The sequence below is a fragment of the Camellia sinensis genome, chromosome 7 (genome assembly GCF_055761805.1).
Source record: "Camellia sinensis isolate YWXY chromosome 7, ASM5576180v1, whole genome shotgun sequence".
Classification (NCBI taxonomy): Eukaryota; Viridiplantae; Streptophyta; class Magnoliopsida; order Ericales; family Theaceae; genus Camellia; species Camellia sinensis.
Genome location: NC_138967.1, coordinates 194377582 through 194398620, shown reverse-complemented (window position 1 = coordinate 194398620; position 21039 = coordinate 194377582). Strand labels below are relative to the sequence as shown.

General features: G+C 37.0%; 2 protein-coding genes across 3 annotated transcripts; one reads left to right on the top strand and one right to left on the bottom strand.

The window, feature by feature from the left end:
* The first annotated feature begins 5383 nt into the window (after positions 1–5383).
* On the top strand, positions 5384–10768 carry LOC114308394 (small nuclear ribonucleoprotein SmD1a). The gene is made up of 4 exons (XM_028253978.2): positions 5384–5513; positions 5637–5713; positions 10164–10355; positions 10472–10768. The coding sequence occupies exons 1-4, from the start codon at positions 5500–5502 to the stop codon at positions 10531–10533; spliced, it is 345 nt and encodes a 114-aa protein (XP_028109779.1). The 5' UTR covers positions 5384–5499; the 3' UTR covers positions 10534–10768.
* Positions 10769–12197: 1429 nt separating this feature from the next.
* On the bottom strand, positions 12198–18797 carry COX15 (cytochrome c oxidase 15). 2 transcript variants are annotated; one of them, XR_003645478.2, is made up of 8 exons: positions 18379–18797; positions 15767–16065; positions 15216–15441; positions 14881–15126; positions 14655–14765; positions 13445–13576; positions 12578–12820; positions 12198–12502 (listed from the first exon to the last, which is right to left on the bottom strand). XR_003645478.2 is itself a non-coding variant. In XM_028254007.2 (7 exons), exons 1-7 carry the CDS (start codon positions 18613–18615, stop codon positions 12650–12652), a joined length of 1422 nt encoding a protein of 473 aa, XP_028109808.1. In that variant the 5' UTR covers positions 18616–18797; the 3' UTR covers positions 12198–12649. The 2 variants fall into 2 exon arrangements, 1 of the variants encoding a protein (XP_028109808.1); XM_028254007.2 differs by having other exon boundaries at positions 12198–12820.
* Between the last annotated feature and the right edge of the window lie 2242 nt (positions 18798–21039).

The window sequence follows — 21039 nt, the reverse complement described above, 5'->3', positions numbered from 1 at the left end:
CTTCCTTGCCCTGCCAGACTCCTGGCAACTGCGGCATCTACCACCATCTGAAATTCGGGAGACCCTTTGAATTGCTCCACTGCTGCGACGCACAGATCAGGGTAGGCCGCCCTTTCAGAAGCCGCCTTCGCCTTCTCTTCGTCCAGCTCTCTCTGCAGGGTCCCCCTTTCAGCAGCCGCCGTCGCCCTCTCCTCTTCCACTTCCTTCTTCAGGCTCTCCATCTCCGCCATCGCCCTCACCTTCTCTGTTTCCAACTCCTTCACCAGCCTCCCATTCTCCTCCTCTGCTTTGACGCGCTCATCCTCCAACCCCTTCAACAGATCTCCAATCCTGGCATCTGCCTCATCTTTCTGCCTGACCAGCTCTTCATTACTGCTCATGGCCTCTTCATGCCGCTCGATCGCAACGGCGCAGGCCCTTTCAGACTCCTCTAACTTCTTCTGTTCGCCGGCCAGTTGGAACTCGAGCGACACGACCTTGCGTCGTGTGTCCTCCAGCTCCAACTTGACTGCTTACAGTTCAGCATGGGCAGTTTTCCAGTCGGCACTCTCCTTCTTTAACTTGGCCAACTGGGCCTTGGCCTCTTCAGCCTTTAACTTAGCAGCCCCTGCCTTCCTAAGAAGGGCCCCTGCCAAGGTAGTTACCTCCATTTGGGCGAAACATAACCCCCTCAGCAGGTCAGCCTCATTATATCCTGATGCCGCGCGCAGAGCTGTCTCCTCCACAATCTTCACCAAGCGGTCTGCCCCCGCCCTGGCTGGGCCTTCTTCTCCCTCTAACCTTCCAGCTACCGCGCGCACATGATAGATTGCTGTAGCCAGACGAACCCCTCCTTTCTGGGGGGCAGGCCCCTTCTAGACCTGCTCCCTTCCGCTCGGCGCCGCCTCAGTCAGCCCAACCTCTACTTGCACTGTTAGAGCAATCTCCACAACCTCCATTGTTGGGATGACCTCCACCACCTCTGGGGGATCCTTGGCCACAGGGACCTCCACCTCAGTTGGGGCCACCTTAGCCCTCTTGGCCCCAGACTCATCTGCGGCTTCCTCTGGGGCACTCCTCTTCTTCTTCTTCTTTTTCAGAGTATCCCCCTCCTTTCTGGCCTGTTCTTTTACAGGGTCTACGGGGGGCGGCCACGGCTCAAAACTGCTTAAGTCTTTTCCCCCCAACGGCCTTGGGCGCAGTCGGATCCTCTCCCGCGCGATCGGTTGAAGCGATCGGTCTCCTCGCGCTTCCTTCAACTTCGTGGCCTTGGCCAGAACGGCCTAATCCTCTACCTCCTGAGCTTCTCTTCTCGCCTCCAATTCTGCTAGATCGAGGTCCCCACCCTTCGGCTGCGGTCCCAGCCCCGCCTCAAACAATGCGGACGGTTGAACAAGCTCGTCCCATTTGGCCTTCTCTCTCTCCCTCCACTCCTTCACTCTCTTCACCCTCTCTTCCGCCACTACCCCCAGTCTCGACTCCATCGACCTAGTTGGCACCTTCCAGATGGTGCGCACCCCCACTCCCCATTAGCAGACACGTAGAACCACCGTGGCCGCCACCCCTTGATCGATGTCGGCAGCCCCGCCACCAATCCCCTCCCCATTACCGCCTGTAGGGTGACCCACGTTTCTTGCTGCCCCGACGCCTTGTAACACGAAAAGAACTCGTCTACCGCCATGGCCTCCCCTCCATTCGCCTTGGGCCACGCACTCGCACAGGCCAGTAGAATCTTTCATGCATTGGGCATCAATTGCCCCGGTGCTACCTCCAGGCGATTCAGCACGTCAACCACCACTTGGGGCAGTGGCAACCTCAGCCCACCTTTTAACGCCTCCTCGTACAGGGAAAACTCCCCTGGCCTAGCATCAGACGGCCTTTCCCTTGATGTTGGCAGCAATAACTCCACCTCCGCTGGAATCTGGTATCTTTCCCTGATAGCCTCCAAATCCGCCGCAGTGAGTGTGGATTTGTCCGCCTTAGTGTGCCACTGATCTGGCTCTACCTGGCTTAGTGGCTTTGGAGCCAATATCAGGGCCGACACCTGCGATTCTCCCACCGATTCCCCCACCCCCACCATTCGTGTCTCCGTCCTATATCGCGCTGCTAGCTCCTCCGCGTCATCGTCTCCCAGCGGGTCCACTCTCACATTGACCACTTCTTCTTGTGCCATTTCTAGGGTTTGCTCACAAATCACTTATGACGCAGGAGCAAGGAAGTTGAGAAAATGCTACACAGGTGTGTCGTACGCAATGAAGGACTTAACACTTGGATATTTTGAGTTTTTGTAAAAAAGTAGGTGAAACGCATTATACCAAAAACCCACGGTTTACCCGTATTTCATGGATCCACATTAATTTTCACCCGTTTCAAAACCTTTCAAATCAACCGCCAAAACTGCCTTTTCAAAACCCCCCTCGTGACCTATCGTTTCATTTCTGCTCCAACGCTTCACTTCCCCCACGATATTGCCACGTGTATGGACACGATGCACTGTTCTCTCCCCTTACCCTGTCCTTTCCATTTCACATCATCACATGGCGCCACCCCACCCCCCCTCTCTCTTTTTGAGCCCCGCGCCGTCCCGGTCGGCACGCCTCACGGTCGACCCTTCCCGCTCGGCCACCCTCGCAGCCGGCACGCCTCACGGTCGACCCCTCCCGCTCGGCCACCCTCACGGTCAGTTTCTTCCGCTCGGTCACCCTTGCGGTCGGCACGGCTAACGGTCGGCCTCTCCACTCGGTTCGCACTTCTCTTCCTTATTATTATTCCCTTCGTTGGACTAAAGCTGCACTCGAAAATGGGGGACTACTGACATAGATAGGCCCACAAGGCTTACGGCCCACAGCAAACCACCCCAAACCCATCGCTTGGGACCCATAGCGTAACCCGTTTGGCAAAGCCCAGGACAGCTGGAGGCCATCTGGACATGGAGGGCCAATAGCATTCGGGCACATGGCAGGTGGAACACAGACCACATCAGCAGACAAAGATCTGCAGAGTTATTGCCACAACACATCACCATTAATGCAGCCCATCACAGCATTTATTACGACAACACCTCCCCGTCGGAACAAAGCCCCCTCACCTTGAACAAGGTAAGCTACGGCATAGGCTTTCGGCGGAATGGGGCACATCACAAGAGACAGTGAAATGATTACCAAATGATATAAGCAAGAATGGAAGACAAGAGGAAGGTTAAGCTTTTCTATCTCTCCCTCTCTCTATCTCTCTCTCTCTCTATATTTCCTTCTTCCTCTACAGATTCACTCGCCGGAGGGTTCACTGGGGGACTACCCCGTTCCCCTTTGGACTTGTTTGCAGGTCATCTGGAGGAGTCATCCGCCTGAATCGGAATTTGAGGAACTTGGACCAGCCCAGCCCATCCACTAAGGACAGACTGCATTATCAGAGACTATTCATATCTCATTTGTAATCGTTTGAAAATCCTTAGTTGATAGTAAAATCAGATTTCGGCCACGTGAACATACATCACATTGAGAAAACTACGTAAAAATTCTTATGTCGTTATTGATTTGATTTGTTCGCATTATTTTTATTTCTATTGATTGATTTACTTTTAAAAAACCATCTATTTTCTCCAATAACATAGACTTCATTTGATGGAGCACCTTAAAAATTAAACTTTGATATTTTAACAAAATTTCTATTTCCCCAAAAAAAAAATAATAAATAAATCTAGCTTTTGGAATCACAAAAGTTCAATATTGTTACCTTATTAACCAATGACTTAGTGTGTTCAAATGCTTACTACATTGAAATTTTTTGTTGAGAATTTGTATTAAAATAATCAAAACCCACAAAGGGTACACATATAGCACATTAGTTTTTGTTTTCAACTTCTATATAAATTCATGCAACAAATATAATAAGTATATGTAAAACTCATTATATTCTCTCTCTCTCACACACACACAAAAATAATGGGTCTCATTACGATAAATTATACATCTACACATATCATGTATTTATGTAAAATATGTTAAAATTCATTAAATTCATTGTATTATAATTTCATTATAGTATAACTCATCTATCTATATAAAGGAATTGTAAAATTTATTAATTTGTATAACATTTTAGTATCTAAAAATGATATTTTTCACCTAATTAACCAGTGTGGCTATGCACTCAACCTAGGAACCAATTATGGTTAATGATAAGGGTTAAGGAAAGGGATCAAAATAATTGAGTGAAAGCCACCAAAACCTATGGGGTGGGAAAGTTAACAACCAACGGGCAATAATACAAACAAACAAACAAGTCACTGCTAGTTGTTTTGTCAAGATTGGATTTACTTTTGCCTAATTTTTGAGGAATGACCTCAAACCTCAAGATGGAGTCTGGTCGATTTTGTGAGCACCTTTTCCCTACCCTACCCACTTTAATAATTCACATTCCTTTTGTCACAACTTAACCCAAATCCCCAGTAACAGTGTCTTGTCTGCATCTCACTTGACACTAGAAAGTATTTTATGTAATAAATCTGTCTCGTAATTAAATTGATGATATATATAGATTTATTATTTTAAAGTGTTAAATATTTGACTACGACAAGTTTTGATTATATTTTTTATCACATAAATGATAAGTGGAATAGTGCACTACGTCAACTCGATAAAGTGATATACTCATTACTTAAAATATTTTCTTCTAAGGTTAAGATAGAAGTATCATTTAATCGCTTAACCCATTATCTAAGGTTTATTTTTAAAGAAATTAAAATATTGTGGACTAAATTAAAACAAATCACATAATTTGGAGATTTTTTTTTTTTTTTGGAGAAATTACCACACAGGGGAGTTTTTTAAAAGTTATTGCATATTAATGGAAAATTTTATATTTTGATAATTAATATTTATAGTTTTTATTACTTTTTTGTAATTTTTTTTTTTCCTGACATACACTCTGGTGTAATCTTCCCCCTTTATTTTCTTCTTTGCTAATTTGTAAATGTAGTAGATGGAAAATGTTCTTCCTTTTGTTATCAATTATAGACGGAAATAAAGATAAGGACTTTGAAACAAAATTAACAGATTGGAAAATTGACACATTTAAAATATCAAGAGCTACGATGCATATTTTGAGGATTATTTATTTATTTAACCCTTATTTTTTATAGTAAATTTTTACATTTGTTACTAAATGTAAAAATATTTATTAACGAAGTTAAATTAAAAAAATAAATTAAAATATTTCTTATATATTGAGAATCAATTTAAAACATGACGAATCATACTTTCATAACGAAAAATGTAATTAACCCATAAAAAAAAAAAAAATAAAAAAAAAATCAGGAGTAAAATGTCATAAAATTCTAGTTGTGGGGGCAAAGTGACAACACTATAGTTATAAGGGGGTAAAAAGTGCAATTTTCCCTCAATCACGAAACGCATGACAAAACGACTTCGCGTATACACTTCTTCACAATCAAATTGCATTTTTGGAACCCCAAAGTAGTAGAGCTTTCCCGCTTTTTCTTCAGAGTTCAAATAGACGATGAAGCTCGTTAGGTCTTCTACTTTTCCTTCTTCTTCGAATTATTTTGATCTCAGCGTCATTTGATCTATTTGTTTCTGAAAACATCTACAAATCTGCTTTCTGATTCTGTTTTTTTTTTTGGTTGATTTCTGTAGGTTTTTGATGAAGTTGAATAATGAGACCGTCTCAATCGAGCTCAAGAACGGCACTGTTGTTCACGGAACTATCACAGGTCTCTCTTCTCGATCTTTTCATCCTTTTTTGTACGAATTCATTTCGAATGGAATTAGAGTTTTGCCAAACCCTAGGGTTCTGTAATTCGTAAATGATTGCATATATATATATATATATATATATATTTTTTGAAATGTGGATAACTAGTTAGTATTTTAAACTATGATTGGATGGTTACAATTTCTTGAGGACTACGTCTTCACTTCTTTTTAACGAATTCATATTAGGGTTTTGCCGAACCCTAGGGTTCTGTAATTCGTAACTGATTGCATATTATTATTATTAAATGTGGATGGTTAGTGACTAGTTAGTATTTTAAACTATGATTGGATGGTTATTACAATTTCTCGATTTTGAAACACTGGTAATGAGGAACAGTCTTGATTTCACATTCGATTTCTTTTTTCTTTTCTTTTCTTTTTTTTTTTTTTTTTTTAAATTCATGGAAAAGATATATCAGAGCAATCAACTTGCATAGGGAATTTGAGCTCTTTGGATTTACTAACCTAACCCCTCCCTTCCCACTTTGCCAGCTTTGTCAAAGATCAGAACCTGAGAGGAGTTTTGGGATGATATAATAACTTGGGTAAGTGAGGAGGGTTACAAAATAGTTGGGTAAATTACACCATTAGTCCTTGAAGTTTAAGCAAAGTGTCACTTTAGTCCCGTAATTTTAATTGAACAATTTGATCCGTACACTTTTAATTTTGTTGCAATGTGGTCCCACCATCATTTACTGTTAGAATTTGGAATGGAAAAAGATCATGTATAAAACTAAAGGGACCAAAGTAAAATTTAAAACAAACTACAGGGACCACTGATGTAATATATTTTATTATACTAGTGGACACTATAGTTTGTTTTGAATCTCACTTTGGTCCTTTTAATTTTGCACGCGCTTTTTTTCCGTTCAAAATGTTAACAATGTATAACAAAGGGACCACATTGTAACAAAATTGAAAGTGTAAGGACCAATTGTTCATATTGAAATTACGAGGACCAAAGTGAAATTTCGTTCAAACTAGAGGGACCGATGGTGATTTACCCAAAATAGTTTCATATAGCCGACCCCATCTAATTTGGAATAAGGCTTGTTGCGTAACTGAGTACGATGTCATATTTCCTTGATGCTAAGTTTTTTTGTCTAAGTGATGGTTTTGCCTATTCTTTGCCATGTGCCATTTTACTCACCATGTGATCAATGGGAAACAAAAATAATAAAAACCGGTAACATTACTTGGGCAACTTTTTGGGTTTCTCTAGGTCGACCATTCTCTTGACTTGAAGATGGATCATTGTCTTGTATTGTATTTCTGTTATAGGATGATTTCAATACCACACCCACGCTATTTGTAGTATTCTTCACTTGATAAGAATAAGGATAAGGCGTTATGAATGATTTTGTAGTGAGTAATCTTCTCTCTCCATTGATATTCAGAGGTTCTTATGGGATATGTATTCTCCTCTTGTAATGAAATGGATAGAAAAATTTTAAATGACTTTTTCATTGAACAATCGCCTCATATTATTTAGATTTAGAGGATCTCAATGAATGTTGCATTTGATTAGTTACCTTCCCATATGGTTGAGATGCAGCATTCCATCAACAAATTTGAAAATTGCAATACTTTTTTGAGTATTTTGCCAAGCAAAAACTTTATTTTAATGAGGCACTTTAACCAATACCACTTTGTATGTATAACTTCAATTTTAAGAACAAATAGTAATTACCTTTTCTTACTACGAAGAATTTCTTGAAGACTTGTATGCATCCCTATTTGGAATGATAATGCTTGTTTGGATGGGTTCTTGAATAGCTGAATTTGAACTCAACATGGATTCTCCATCCAGTAAACTTGATCTTCAGGTTGATTTGTCCATGAAAAAGTAGAATGGAGCATTGGAGTTCAACATTTTTTTTTTCCCCAAAAAGAAATTTGATGTTCTGCATTGCCACCTTATTTTGATGCTCTATGTATATACATTCTCTCTTAGTTTTTTTTTTTTTTTTTTTTTTTTTTTTTTTTTTAAGATTATTCATGTAGCTGACCCCACTTTTGGTTTGGTTTGGTGGTTTTTTTTTTTTTCCTCTTCGAAGCAACTGATAATCAGAGAGCTTCCTTGAAGCTAATTCACTTGATGGCCAATGCTAACCAAAGGGATGTCTTTGTGGTCTGAACCCTACACACACCCCATTCAAATCACCTCTTGGATACTGATGTTTCAACCCTAGCACCGAGATAGGAAAAGTTTTAAATAGTATTGTTGTGCACTCATGCTAAAACATCTGAATTTGAACTCAACATGGATTCTCCATCTGGCAGACTTAATCTTTAGGTTGACTTGTCCATGAAAAAGTAGAATGGAGCATTGGAGTTCAACTTTTTTTTTATTTTCTCCAAAAGAAATTTGATGTTCTACATTGCCACCTTATTTTGCCTGTCTGTCTAATTTCTTATTTAGATTCCTTATTTTCTATATAAATTCCATTTTTCTTTTTCTTTTTTTCTTTTTTTCTAACCCCACTTAATTGGGACACAAGGCTTAGTTTGATTTGGTTTGGTGGGCTTTTTTTATTTCCTTCAGAATAACTGATAAGAGAGCTTCCTTGAAGCTAGTTTACTTGATAGCTGATGCTAACCAAAGCAATGTCATTGTGGTCTGAACGCATCGAAATCACCTCTTAAATTCAGATGTTTCACCCATAACACCAAGATGAAGGAGAGTTTGTAGCAACTAGAAAAAGTCTTAACTTGTATTGTTGTGCACTTGTGCAAATATCTGAATTTGAACTCAACATGGATTCTCCATCTAGCAAACTTAGGCTAGGTTTGGCATCTCCTAAAAAAGTCAAAAAGTCACTATCCTATTTAAATCACATCATCTTATTTAAGTCACATCACTTTTCTATCACATCACTTCAAACCCAACCCATATTTCATAAAAATTCAAAAGTGCACTTAGGCCAAGTTTGGCAACACCAAAATAATTCATCTTTTTATCTTTTTATCTTTTTTCCATCACATCACCTCTCTACTTTTTTGCACATCTTTTCGTAAAAAGACAAAAAGTGTACTTATTTAGGTCATCCTAAACAACTCCTAAGAACATCCCAAACATCTTTAGGTTGATTTGTCTGTGAAAAAGTAGAATGGAGGATTGGGGGTTCACCTTTTTTTTTTTTCCCTCCAAAAAAAATTTGATGCTCTACATTGCCACCTTAGTTATATGTGCCTGTCTGTATGATTTTTTTATTTAGATTCCTTACTTTCATTCTCTTCTCTCTTTCTTTTTTTATTTTTATTTTTATTTTTTAAAGATGGTTCATGTAGCCATCCCCAACTAATTGGGACGCAAAGCTTAGATTGGTTTGGTTTGGTGTTTTTTTTTTTTTTTTCCTTCAAAATAACTGATCAGAGAGCTTCCTTGAAGCTAATTAACTTGATAGCTGATGCTAACCAAAGGGATGGCTTGTGGTCTGAACCCTGCACCCCATCCAAAACGCCTCTCAAATATTGATGTTTCACCCATAGAACCAAGATGATTACAAGAGTTTGTAGCAACTAGGAAAGATCTTAAATAGTATTGTTGTGCATTGGTGCTAAAATATCTTATTTACATGGCTGTGATGTTAATTCCCCCATTTATTTCTGTCTTGATTCTTTTTGCTTCTTGAAGATGCTGTATAGAAGCAGAAGTTCTTTACAGTACCTAAAGCAAATGTTTTATCAAAACTATGAGGAAAGAATCTGTCAGACTCAATAGTTTTAAGAGTTGCATGAATTGTAAAAAATTAATTGAATCATGAATCGATTGTGAATCGTGCAATTTACCATAGATTCTATTCCAAAATAGATTCACTCGTAGATTCATAACGATTTTTGATAAATCGCGAAGCGTAAAATTTTGATAACAAAGGCAGTAACCACCAAAACCGTTATGCAACGGTATTGTGTAATGGTTGTAGGTGATTTTTAAAAACCTTGATCTGCACTTATAATGTGCATCGCTGAGGATTTCTAGTATGCCTATTTTTTTGGTTTGTTTTTGTCATCTTCTCTTTTTTACCATTGTGTTTGCTTCTGTATTCATAGGCATGTGTGCTCAGTCATATCTGTATCTCTGTTTTTCTAAAGAAAGATTTATATGAATTTGGTGTAAGTGGCCAGACTGACTACATTCTCACATTGAATTTACTTTGTTCCTGCCTATTACTTTTTGCCTGCCTTGTGTCTTTAGAATTATGTGATAATTCTTTGTAATTGACAGTTTTATTATCCTAGTAGTTTAGATGGTAGTAATATCTGCTTGGGTTCCAACCTAAATGTCACCACCCATGCCTTTCTTTTTTCCCCCTAACGAGCATCTGTGGAGCTGCATGCACGCCTGTGAAAATTACGGCAATGAATCTCATTTTCTGACTTGTTGGCTTGGCTGGTTTATTGTAGGTGTGGATATTAGCATGAATACACATTTGAAAACAGTGAAACTGACGCTAAAGGGGAAAAATCCAGTAAATTTTGATCACCTAAGCGTAAGGGGAAACAACATCCGCTATTATATTCTACCCGACAGTTTAAATCTCGAGACTTTGCTGGTGGAAGAGACACCCAGGGTCAAGCCCAAAAAGCCAACCGCAGGTATTGCACATCTGTTTGTAGCTCTAAACGCACGCTTGCATTCACATATCCTCTTATTTGACCTTTGGTGCCTTGTGTTATGCTGGTTTTGATCTTTTCAATTCTTTTGAATTCAGGGAAGCCTTTGGGACGTGGCCGGGGCCGGGGTCGTGGACGTGGCCGGGGACGTGGCCGCTAATCTTGTTATGCTGGTTTTATTTTTTTCCACGCCATATAAAAACCTTATTTTGTAGGGACTGTTTATTAATTGATTTTAAGGTGCAAAAGACTGATATTACAACAGACTCTTTTATTTTTACTGTTTCTGAGGTTATTTGTTTGGCCCTGACATAGAAGTTGTCTTCTTTCTTAGGACTGCTACAAGTTTTTCTTTGTAGGCTATTTTGGATAATTGAATTATGCGCTTTTTATAACTTGATGATCCCTTTCATCTTGCAAAGAACATGATGCAACCACGGATTATAGATTTTGGAGAATTAATATTCAGGGAGGAAATAGATTTGAAAATTGGATTTTGATTGGCTCTTTTTCTTACCCTTTCATGTTTTGCTAAAAATGGGATTCAATCAAGAAAAATGAAAAAATAAAAATAAAAAAAAAAAAGAATTGACAGTTGCATGTTGAAAATGTACCACTTTTTAGTAAATCCATGTATGCATAGACGCATGATTTTTGGGTGACTAAATATCATTTTTTTTTGTGATTGAATCCATTTTAAATTGTATTTTTGAAATTTTAATAATTTTTTTAGTACTTTTATCAATTTTGTTAATATTTTTAGATTTATTGAATCCAAATACATTTATAAAGTACAAATTTTGTAAAAAAAAATATCTTTCAAATTTGGTAATTGAAAGTTTTAAAAATAAATTGAGTTTTCAATCTGTATTTTCAAACAACAATGATTGAGACATTTTTTCGGAGACTCTCACAATCCTTTTAAAACTCAATCATTGATAGTGTGAATCTCGCACATACATAAGTAAATCCTATACATACATCAATGAATGAGATCCAAAAAGAGTTATCTCCAACAAAAAGTTTCAAGCATTTTTCATTTTCTAATAAAATTTTTAATATTTGTAGTTTCATTTAATCTAATTACATTTTTTTTTTTGAAAGACAATCTACATACATTTAGAAAGTACAAATTTTGTATAAAAAAACCTTTCAAACTGTATTTATAATAAATTTTTCAATATTTTTAAATCTATTTAATCTAAATACATTTAGAAAGTACAAATTTTGTATTAAAAAAAAAAAAATTTCAAACTGTGTATTTGAAAGTCTAAAAATAAATTGAGTTTTCAATCTGGATTTTTAAGATTTTTTTAGATCTATTTTATCTAAATACACTCTAAAAGTACAATTTTATATAATAAAAAAAAAATTAAAAATTTACTAAATATAAAAAAAAATACAAAAATGTTTATTAAAAAATTATATACTTTCTATATTTTTTGCATTTATTAAATTATTTTTAAATTTATTCACAAATATTATACTTTTAAATATATTTAAATTAAGTGCATCTAAAAAAATAAAAATTACTAAAATATAAAAAGATTAAAAAAAATTAACTAAAGACAACAAAATACAAAAAAAAATGAATAACTAAAATTGTTTCTAAAAACTTAAAACGAAACAGAGTTGCATCACTCAAGTCCTCCCTCTAAAAATTAATTCGACTAGGCACCTAAAAATTAGGATTTTAAGTAGTATCAGTTATATGTAAAAAACTCTTCTAACTTCTCCTGTAAAGATCTCAATCAAGAAAAATATCAACAGAGAGAGAACAATCAACCCACTTAATTGACAAAAATCAATAATGGCACTCTAGAATACAAAAATCCATTTTCATCAATAAATAAATAAATAAGAGATTTTAATCTCATTTTCAAATATTTTCCCTCTTAAAATTAATTCTACTACTTTATTGCCCTGTAAAATTTAGGATTTTAAATCAATCACTTCCTTGCGTCTAAAAGTTTTTCAACTTCTCTTATGTAGAGATCTATCTCTATCAAGAAGAATAACAAATCAATGGCACTCAGCAAAAGAATAATCAACTCAATTGACAAATCAATGGGGACTCTAGGATACAACATTCCATTCGCAACCCGTCACTGTGATGCAGAGGCCTCCCCCTGTAAAAGCAGATAAGAAAGTCCATAATTTATATTTCTGTATCATGTGGGCCTTCTAGCAAGATGCACCCTCACCTGAAAATCGATGATTAAAAAAAGCGATGATATGAAGCCTAATTCTCATAACAGTGTCATAATGCAAAGTTATTAGGTTGTTTTTGCAACAGAGGGAAGAGACTTCAGAAGCGAAAGTGATGGCCTTCGCACGGTGTGATTGAGTAGGATCATGAGTGTCAATAAAGTTAAAGCTCCAGCCTGATGAGCAGTGCCTAGCGAAACAGGTACAAATGACAGGAGTGTCGATATCCCTAAAGTGACCTGCGATAATTAAAGAAAAAAACATTAATTAAGGCATTAACATATCACCAACTCTTTTTTTTTTTCCCATAGGTAATAAAGGATAACAATAAAAACAGAATCTGTAAACCCAGGAAGCTCAACCACCACTACACAAAAGGAGCCAGGGAGGGAGGTATACGTCTTTCAAGCACCACATCAAGTCAAGACTCAAGTGAAAGACTCAAGAGAATGCTTAGACCCTGCTTGGTAGCACTTATAAGTCAACTTATTTAGCTTATTTGCTTAAAAAAGTTGACTATTGATGTTTAGTTCTTGCAATTTTATGTCATAACTTATTTGACTTTTTCAGTTTATTGGATAAAAAAAGAGAGATTTTCTTAAGCTACAATTTGTACTCTCTTTTTTTGGACTTCTTTGAAAAACCCACAACAAATAAACTATGTGACAACTAAATAAACTAAACAGGTTCGACTTTTTCACAGATTATCAAAAATTGCAATAATCTAAGTCTTTTACAACTTATTTTAAGTCTTATAATGAGAAAACAATACTCAAAACTCTCAATTCAAACTTGTCACATCTGCAATCTTCCATGATACAGAGACAACCCCACAAGCCAAATAACTCAAATATCATAAATACCTGAAGAGCAGCCATGCCCATGGTGCTTCCAATCAAAGATCGTATGGCAGGATGAATGTCCAGTTTTCTCGTTGACCACCATAAGCCACCAATTGAAATTAACGTTGCAGTTGCAAGGATACGGTGGTCAAGCTGTAAACATAAAAAAAGTTTGTTATTAAGACATCATTGTCGCCAATTATCTAAGTTAGCAAGGAAATAGCATTTTGAATTAGAATTTAATCAATAAATTTTCAACATTCACTCTGCATAATGCCAGTCAAATTTAACAAGTTTCCTTGCCAATGAATGTTGACCATCAGGAGCAATTTCCTTCATAAGAGACTTAATTATTTAGTTAAAACAGGGGAAGAGCAATTACTGCAGTTCTTCTGATTATTTTCATGGTATTCCCAATTAAGATGTGCAATTAGTTGCATGGCTGTTAAAACAACCAAAAGAATTCTAGCGGTAGCACTTTTCCATTTGAACTAGATAAATTGGTTTTTGTATTTAAGCATCACAACTTAGAATATGCCATACCTAGACAAACATAATTATGATTTTTATCAATGCTCTCTTGGTTGCTGAGAAATCTTAGATCGTAAGTTAGTCAACTTCTTGTTGAAGTGGTTGTTTTAAGCTACAAAAGTAATCTCACCCTCCACCCCTCAGAATTTTACAGCAATTACAAAGTAATCTCACCTTCCAGGGAAGGGAAGGAACAACAATGACAAGGCATAAAAAAACACCAACACCAATAAGACTCACTCTGTCAAAAACAAGTCACATTTAGTGTAAGAAAGCAACATAAATAAAATAAAAATTTAAAAAAAAAAGACTAAATATAACTGATCTTCTTATATCCACAGTTTGGCCATGGAGAAAAAATCAGAAATTTCTGCAGTGACACTAAATATAGTTTTCCATATTTAGGGAGATTTAGATAAATATGAAAAAGGTGACCAGGCACAATAAAGTGCCCACCTTCAATATTTCAGTATGTAATTTTTTTTTCTTTTAAATTTTAAAATCTTCTTTCTATTCCTCCAATTCTAACATTACAATCTTCTGTCTGTTTCATTTCTGCCAAATAAACCTACATGTTAGCAAATAAGGCCTAAGACATTCATTGGAAGAACCATGACATTCCATCTGCTAATATATATATTTTTTTTTTATAAGCATTCCATCTGCTAATATATGTGCCGTATTACTTGGAAAAGCTTACCTGCACAGTTGATGTATTCTCAAAGAAGTTGCGCATAAATGGCTTCATACTTAAAACATCATCTGGAATCCACGTATCACCCATCTTTGGAAATGTATTAAAGGCATGGCCCTAGCAATTTAGCATGCAATCAGCATTTTCAGAATTCACTACCGGGGGAAAAAACAACCAGAGTTGTTCACTAGATATACGTAAAGAAAAAGCAGAAAGATGATCAGTTACATACAGCATCATTCCCCGCAACAAATGCGCCAGAGACAGCAGTGATGCCAACAAGAATGCTTACAGGAAGGGCAAGTCTCTTAACCTTTGCCGCCCCACGAACCCAAGCTACTGATTCAGCAGGTGGTTCAGGCATAACAACAGAAAGAGCAGTCCAAAATAGGCCACAATAAATTACAAATGCTGAAGTTAGATGAGCTGCTAGGCGGTATGGGCTTACTCTTGGTTGCGTATACTCAGATGGTGGTTCCTTCAAAATGTCAAAGAAATAAGGATATTCACAATTCATGAGTGTCACTAGGTTTAATACAGGTCAACAGAAAATTAAATGATTCTTACCTCTAACCCACTTTTAACCATCCACCAACCAATTAGTCCCTGTCCAGCACCGAGGGCAAAGAGTGTAGAGAGTCTCAGACCAAGTTGTATGGTAATATATCCCTTACGCATAAAATATGAAAATGGTAGAGCAAACATGATCCCCAGTGCCCTACCCCACATACGATGTGCATATTCCATCCAATATATGAACTTAAAATCATCAATAGTCATCCCCTTGTTTACACTGCAAAAAATGACCACATCAATAAGCAATAAAGCATGTGCTCTCAATTGAAATGGCACAGTAAGTTCATGTACAGCCACAGAAACCCAGAAACATAGTGTAAGTAAGATAGAATACTTGTCGGTTCCTCAGGGTCAAGGAAAATAAAACGTAATGCAATTATAAGAAAGCATGAGAGCACCTCCTAGAAAGCTTTAGAAATAGAAATTTTGAAACTACACACATAAAAAATCTCTTCTTAGAATTACTGAGTGCAAATTCTTGCCAAAACAAAACAAATATAAAAATTCATAATAAAGACATGGTGGTGCTTCAACTAACTAACCGCTTATACTCTGGGGATTGCTTGTATTTCTCAAACTCAATCAACCAATCATCATCAGACATAGGAGGAAGGCCACCGGTGAATTTCCAGTCAGTCATTGAAAGACCAGATCGGGTAAGTCGTGTGACACCACCAAGTACCACCATACTAAACACCCATGCAGCAGAAGCAAAAAGCCATATCCCAACCATTTTCTGACCATGGGGCCCTGCAGTAACTAGGAGCTTTAGTCCCTCCTTATTTTTGATACAGGCAGATGCTGTGGTGGACATAGCCCTATAAGATGGTACATAGAGATCCTGAAAACAACATCAATATTTCCTTATCAAGATTTTACATAGAGTGAAAAACTAAAAAGTTAATCCACGGGCAGTAACTGACATGAGCCTCTAATTACTTAACCAAAAGATGAATACCACACAAAAAAAATATAAATAAAAAAGAAGACAAAAAATAAGTAATATTTGAACTTCATTGTTCATGAAAATAAGTTTGTTGAGCACACAATGTCGCTCCCTATGATTGTTCTAAAAATAGGTACGCCTGAGGGAGTGATGTCAAATGCCATAAACAACATAAGTGAAGCCCACCCCAATACCAATTTGTTTTAGAAGAGATGGAAGAACTTGGCCTGACAAATGGTATTAGAGCTAGATTGTCATGTGTTTGAGTCACGAGAGCGTCATCATGGGGGAAAAATTGCTAGGTACAGAATGTCATTCCCTACAACTGCTCTAAAAATAGGCTTGCGAGTGTGATAAACACCAACTAGCTTGAGAAGAGATGGTGAAAATTATATTGAAAAATGGTATCAAAGAGTCATGGGTTCAAGTCACGAGAGCGCCATTGTGAGGGAGGAATTGTTAGGTCCACAATGCCTCTCCCTACAACCACATTAAAAATAGGCATGCTGATGTGATGTCGAATGCCATAAAAAAACATAAGCGAAGCCCTCCCTAACACCAATTGGATTTAGGAGAGATGGTGGAACTTGGTCCGACAAAGTTCATCTAGTTCAACATCCTTAGATTCGAAGACCATGGTAAAAACAAGTAATTTTGAGGGAATTAGATGATAATGAAGTTGTTGAATGACAAGACTCTTAGCAAATTGATAAGCGCACAGCATATGTTAGTGTGTGGTGTCAATTGACCCCACTTAAAATCATTGAAATAAAATTATATGTGTATATTTTTAGGTAAAACTAACCCCACTAATTTACAAAAAATTGACCCCACTGCAATTCGTTTAGAGTAATTGGACCGATAAAAAATAATCAAGCCATCGCTATATTTTTCAAAGCCCAAAGAAGACTAAAATTGCCGAAGCAAAAAAAATAAATTTCGGTGAGCACACTCCGCCAACCAACAAAATTCATAAAAATAAATTTTGCACAACTGAATGGGTGATCCACTGATGATTGTTTAGTCACATAATCACATTTATTGAAAATGCTTTATTTTATAATATTGAAACAGTTATGAACAAATTAAAAATATAAAAATTCGTTCAGAACAACTATAGAAGTTTATATATTTACATTAATATGAATGTACAAAAGTTTTCATTTATTAGTGATTTGAGAATCTAAATTCTTGCTATTCGAACTACTTTTTTCCTATCCATGTCTATAGAGATTATTATGTCATCAATGGTACCCATGATGGACTAAAATTATTGGCGCCTCCTTGTGATTTTAGAATATGAATTCTCTTTATCAAATTATTGAAAATAGAAGATAGATATTGATAGGTGTTAAAAATTTCTATATAGAATTTGTAGAACTTGAGTTTTTCATTGACCCCATTCAAAAAACAAATTCACGGATCCGCTACTGAATGATAAGGCACATAGAAAGAATTCGCACACGTACGCATGCAAAGAGAGACAAAGAAGGCCTACATTGTCCACTAAGGGCTTGTTTGATTAGGCAGACTATTGCATAGAATTGGGCTTATTAATCCATAGGACTCACATTCCATTGTTTGGTTGCAAATTTTATTATTCTGATTAGATTCCAGAGGCCATTCAATCCAACAAAATTGACAGATTTTTTAATCCTACAACTAATAACACAAAACATATATATGTCTATAACTGGAATTATATATGTCTATATCTATTGCAAAATAACTGTTGACAAGAGGGAATTATGTATCTCGCTAACCCAGCTCGATAACCAATCCTACACTAATCTCATGGATTATTAATACCCTCACTATTAATCCTGCTAATCGAAAAGGCCCTAAATCCAAAGTTTCATTGCAATTTTTCACAAGAAACCAACTACAATTTGTTTTCCCTTGATGCTTTGTTTGGTTCATGGATTTGGGTAGGAATTTGGAAAGGTAAAGGGAAAAAGTGTTTCATTCACATTTTACCCAGCTTTTCCCTTTCCGTTTCGAAAATCTCTATCCAAATCCATAAACCAAACACAGCCTAAAAGAAAAAAAAAAAAACCACACAAATTTCCCACGGAATACAAGCGAATTACATACACGATAGACCATCGAGACCAAAAGCTGTATGAATAGGGCATCAAATAAAATAAAATGAACTAAATACTAGTATTGCTTATGATCTCAAAAACAAACGACGTTAAAGAAATGAACCTTATGATGACGATGGAGGGATCTGAAGCCATAGATGATGGAGTTCCTCGTAGTAACACCACGAGTAGAACTGGTACTGTGATCTGCAACGCTAGAGAAGAATCTGGAAGGATTTGTCAATGACGATGAAGAGTGTTGATTCAAAACCCTAGTCGACGATCCATTTACATTATTGAATACGCAATTCAGGGCTTTGCTCTTCCTCTTCAATAGCCATACCAGTCTGCTCTCCAACATCGCCCCCTCCCTCCCTCTCTCTCCTCTCTGTCTCTCTCTAAACTGCGACGGAGGAGCTTCGAATCTGTGTTCAGTGAGGTTTATGCGGGAGACATAAACCCTTCGGGTAATGATTAGAAAAATGAAATTAAATATTTATTTTTATGCCTCGTTTGGAAAGGAAAAAAAAAAAAAGTCAGTTTATGAGAGCATCTCTAAAGGTGTTTTTTTTTTTTTTTGGGCGTCAGATTTGAGTAAAAGTTTCATTGATATCAAGTGTTTTAACAGAGGTTTATAAAGTTTTATCAGAACACCAAGTGGATGTCTTGTCAGTTGACCGGCTAGTGTAAATTTTTTACAAATTTTTGTTTTACAGTGATTGTCCGGGGGACATTCAGTGGTACAAATTCAACTACGATGAATAATAATTTGATAAAAGGCACATCCATCCTCAATCTGATAAAAGATTTGAGAAATCTTGGATTTGATGAAAGATTTGGTATTGGGTTCGAACAGTAAAAAGTGAGTTTTTTTATCAAATTTAAATTTGATGAAACGTTTGATGAACCATTTGGTGTTGAGTTTTTTGCTAGCAATCACATCATTTATTTACTTTTTTTTTTTGCATATTTTTTCATAATAAGTCAATAAGTCGAAAAAAAAAAAACACTTCTCAAAATAGGCTTAAATATTGTAAAGCAAATTACACTAACAGTCTCTGTTACAACCCAAACTCGCCCCTATACATTTAGTGTCGTAACTGACCAGTAATTTGAGATTACCAAATGTCTTCTTGTAGAAATCAAAATAATCGGGGCTAGCAGAAGCTTAAAATATAGAAATAACCAATAGTCCATTAAGCTGTACAACTATATTACCAAACATGTACATATATAACTGTCAATTTACCCACATACAATAATCCTTACATACTGTCACAACCCAAATCCGCCCCTATGGGTTTAGCACCATAACTGGCCAGTAATACGTGATTACCGAAGGCCTGCTTAACAGTAAAACAGTAATACAGAGTACAGGGGCTGGCGGAAGCCAAAACAGTAATTAAAAGATGTTCAATGAGCTGTGACAGTCTGTATGCAAAAAGACTTTTCATAACATGTTCACATTCAAAACAAAAACAGTATATATATACATCATTACAGGCATTCAGGTTAGGAACCAAATCCCCACCATAACAGTACAGTACAAATATCATTCAGTCTATACATAACAGAGACAGATAGGGTGAATCTGAGACACCCCAAAAGCAGCCTTAGCTGGAACAGATCTGGAACCTCAAAGTGAAGCACAAAGGTTGGCTTGACAAAACAAGGCTTAGCCTGACGCTTCTAGCAACGGTCTGGTGCCTGAACACCTACATATATATATATATGAGCAGTGAGCTAAAGTCCAGTGAATAACATATGCGTAAAGAGGTTAAGAATGAATGTCCTTTCAGTATTGAAAACAGTCAATTATCAGTATATCAGTCATTCAGTTTGTGGCTCATATTTCATGCCATAACAGTCATTCAGAAACTATAATAGTCATATGTGGTATATCCAATAGCAAAACAGTACAGTAGGTCTTAACAGACCGAACAGTCAGTTGATGGCCATCATATCAGTAAACAGTAGTGGTTCTAAACATGGGAACCAACAGAGATCTCTGTGACAGTAGCAGTACAGTACAGTAACAGTATATTGCTATGGATGCCACGAATACAGTTCACAAATATGACAAACATTCATTCAGTAAGAAATATCATTTCAGAAAGCAGTACAGTTGTTCATTCAGAAAGTATTCATGATTGAACATATCTTTACAATATTGTTACTCACAGAGCACTAGGCTATAAGCAGCTAGAGCATCCTCGGATGCCAACCCTACACAGTTACAGAACGAACACACACTAAGCTACACAGTTGGAAAATAATAACTTAATCCCTAATTTGCCTCGGTGTGGTTCTACATCAATATCCTCATTAAGATGCCTTAAACTAGGCCTAGGAATGCCTAGGATGGAATGAGAATGCAAAGATGCACTTTAAAACACTTTTCAGAATTTTCAGAAAACAGGGGTCTCGCTCGAGCGTGGATTTCTACGCTCGAGCGGACATGCAGACAAAGGATCTCCACTCGAGCGTGACTTTCCTCGCTCGAGCGGACTACAAAAGTACTGGATGCACGAAATTCACGCTCGAAGGACGCTCGACCCCCGCTCGAGCATGAGACACAAGTCCTCGCTCGAGCGTCCATTCCCTCGCTCGAGCAGCCTGTAAACATATGCAAAGTACTGGTTACACGCATTTCACATTCAAGCGTCACTTTACTCGCTCGAGCGGACTACATGAACCCAGAGTGTACACTCGAGCGTAGGTCCAAATTCTGGAATTTTCAAATTGAACCTACAAGCTCAAAATTAACTTTTAAAGCATCAAATCC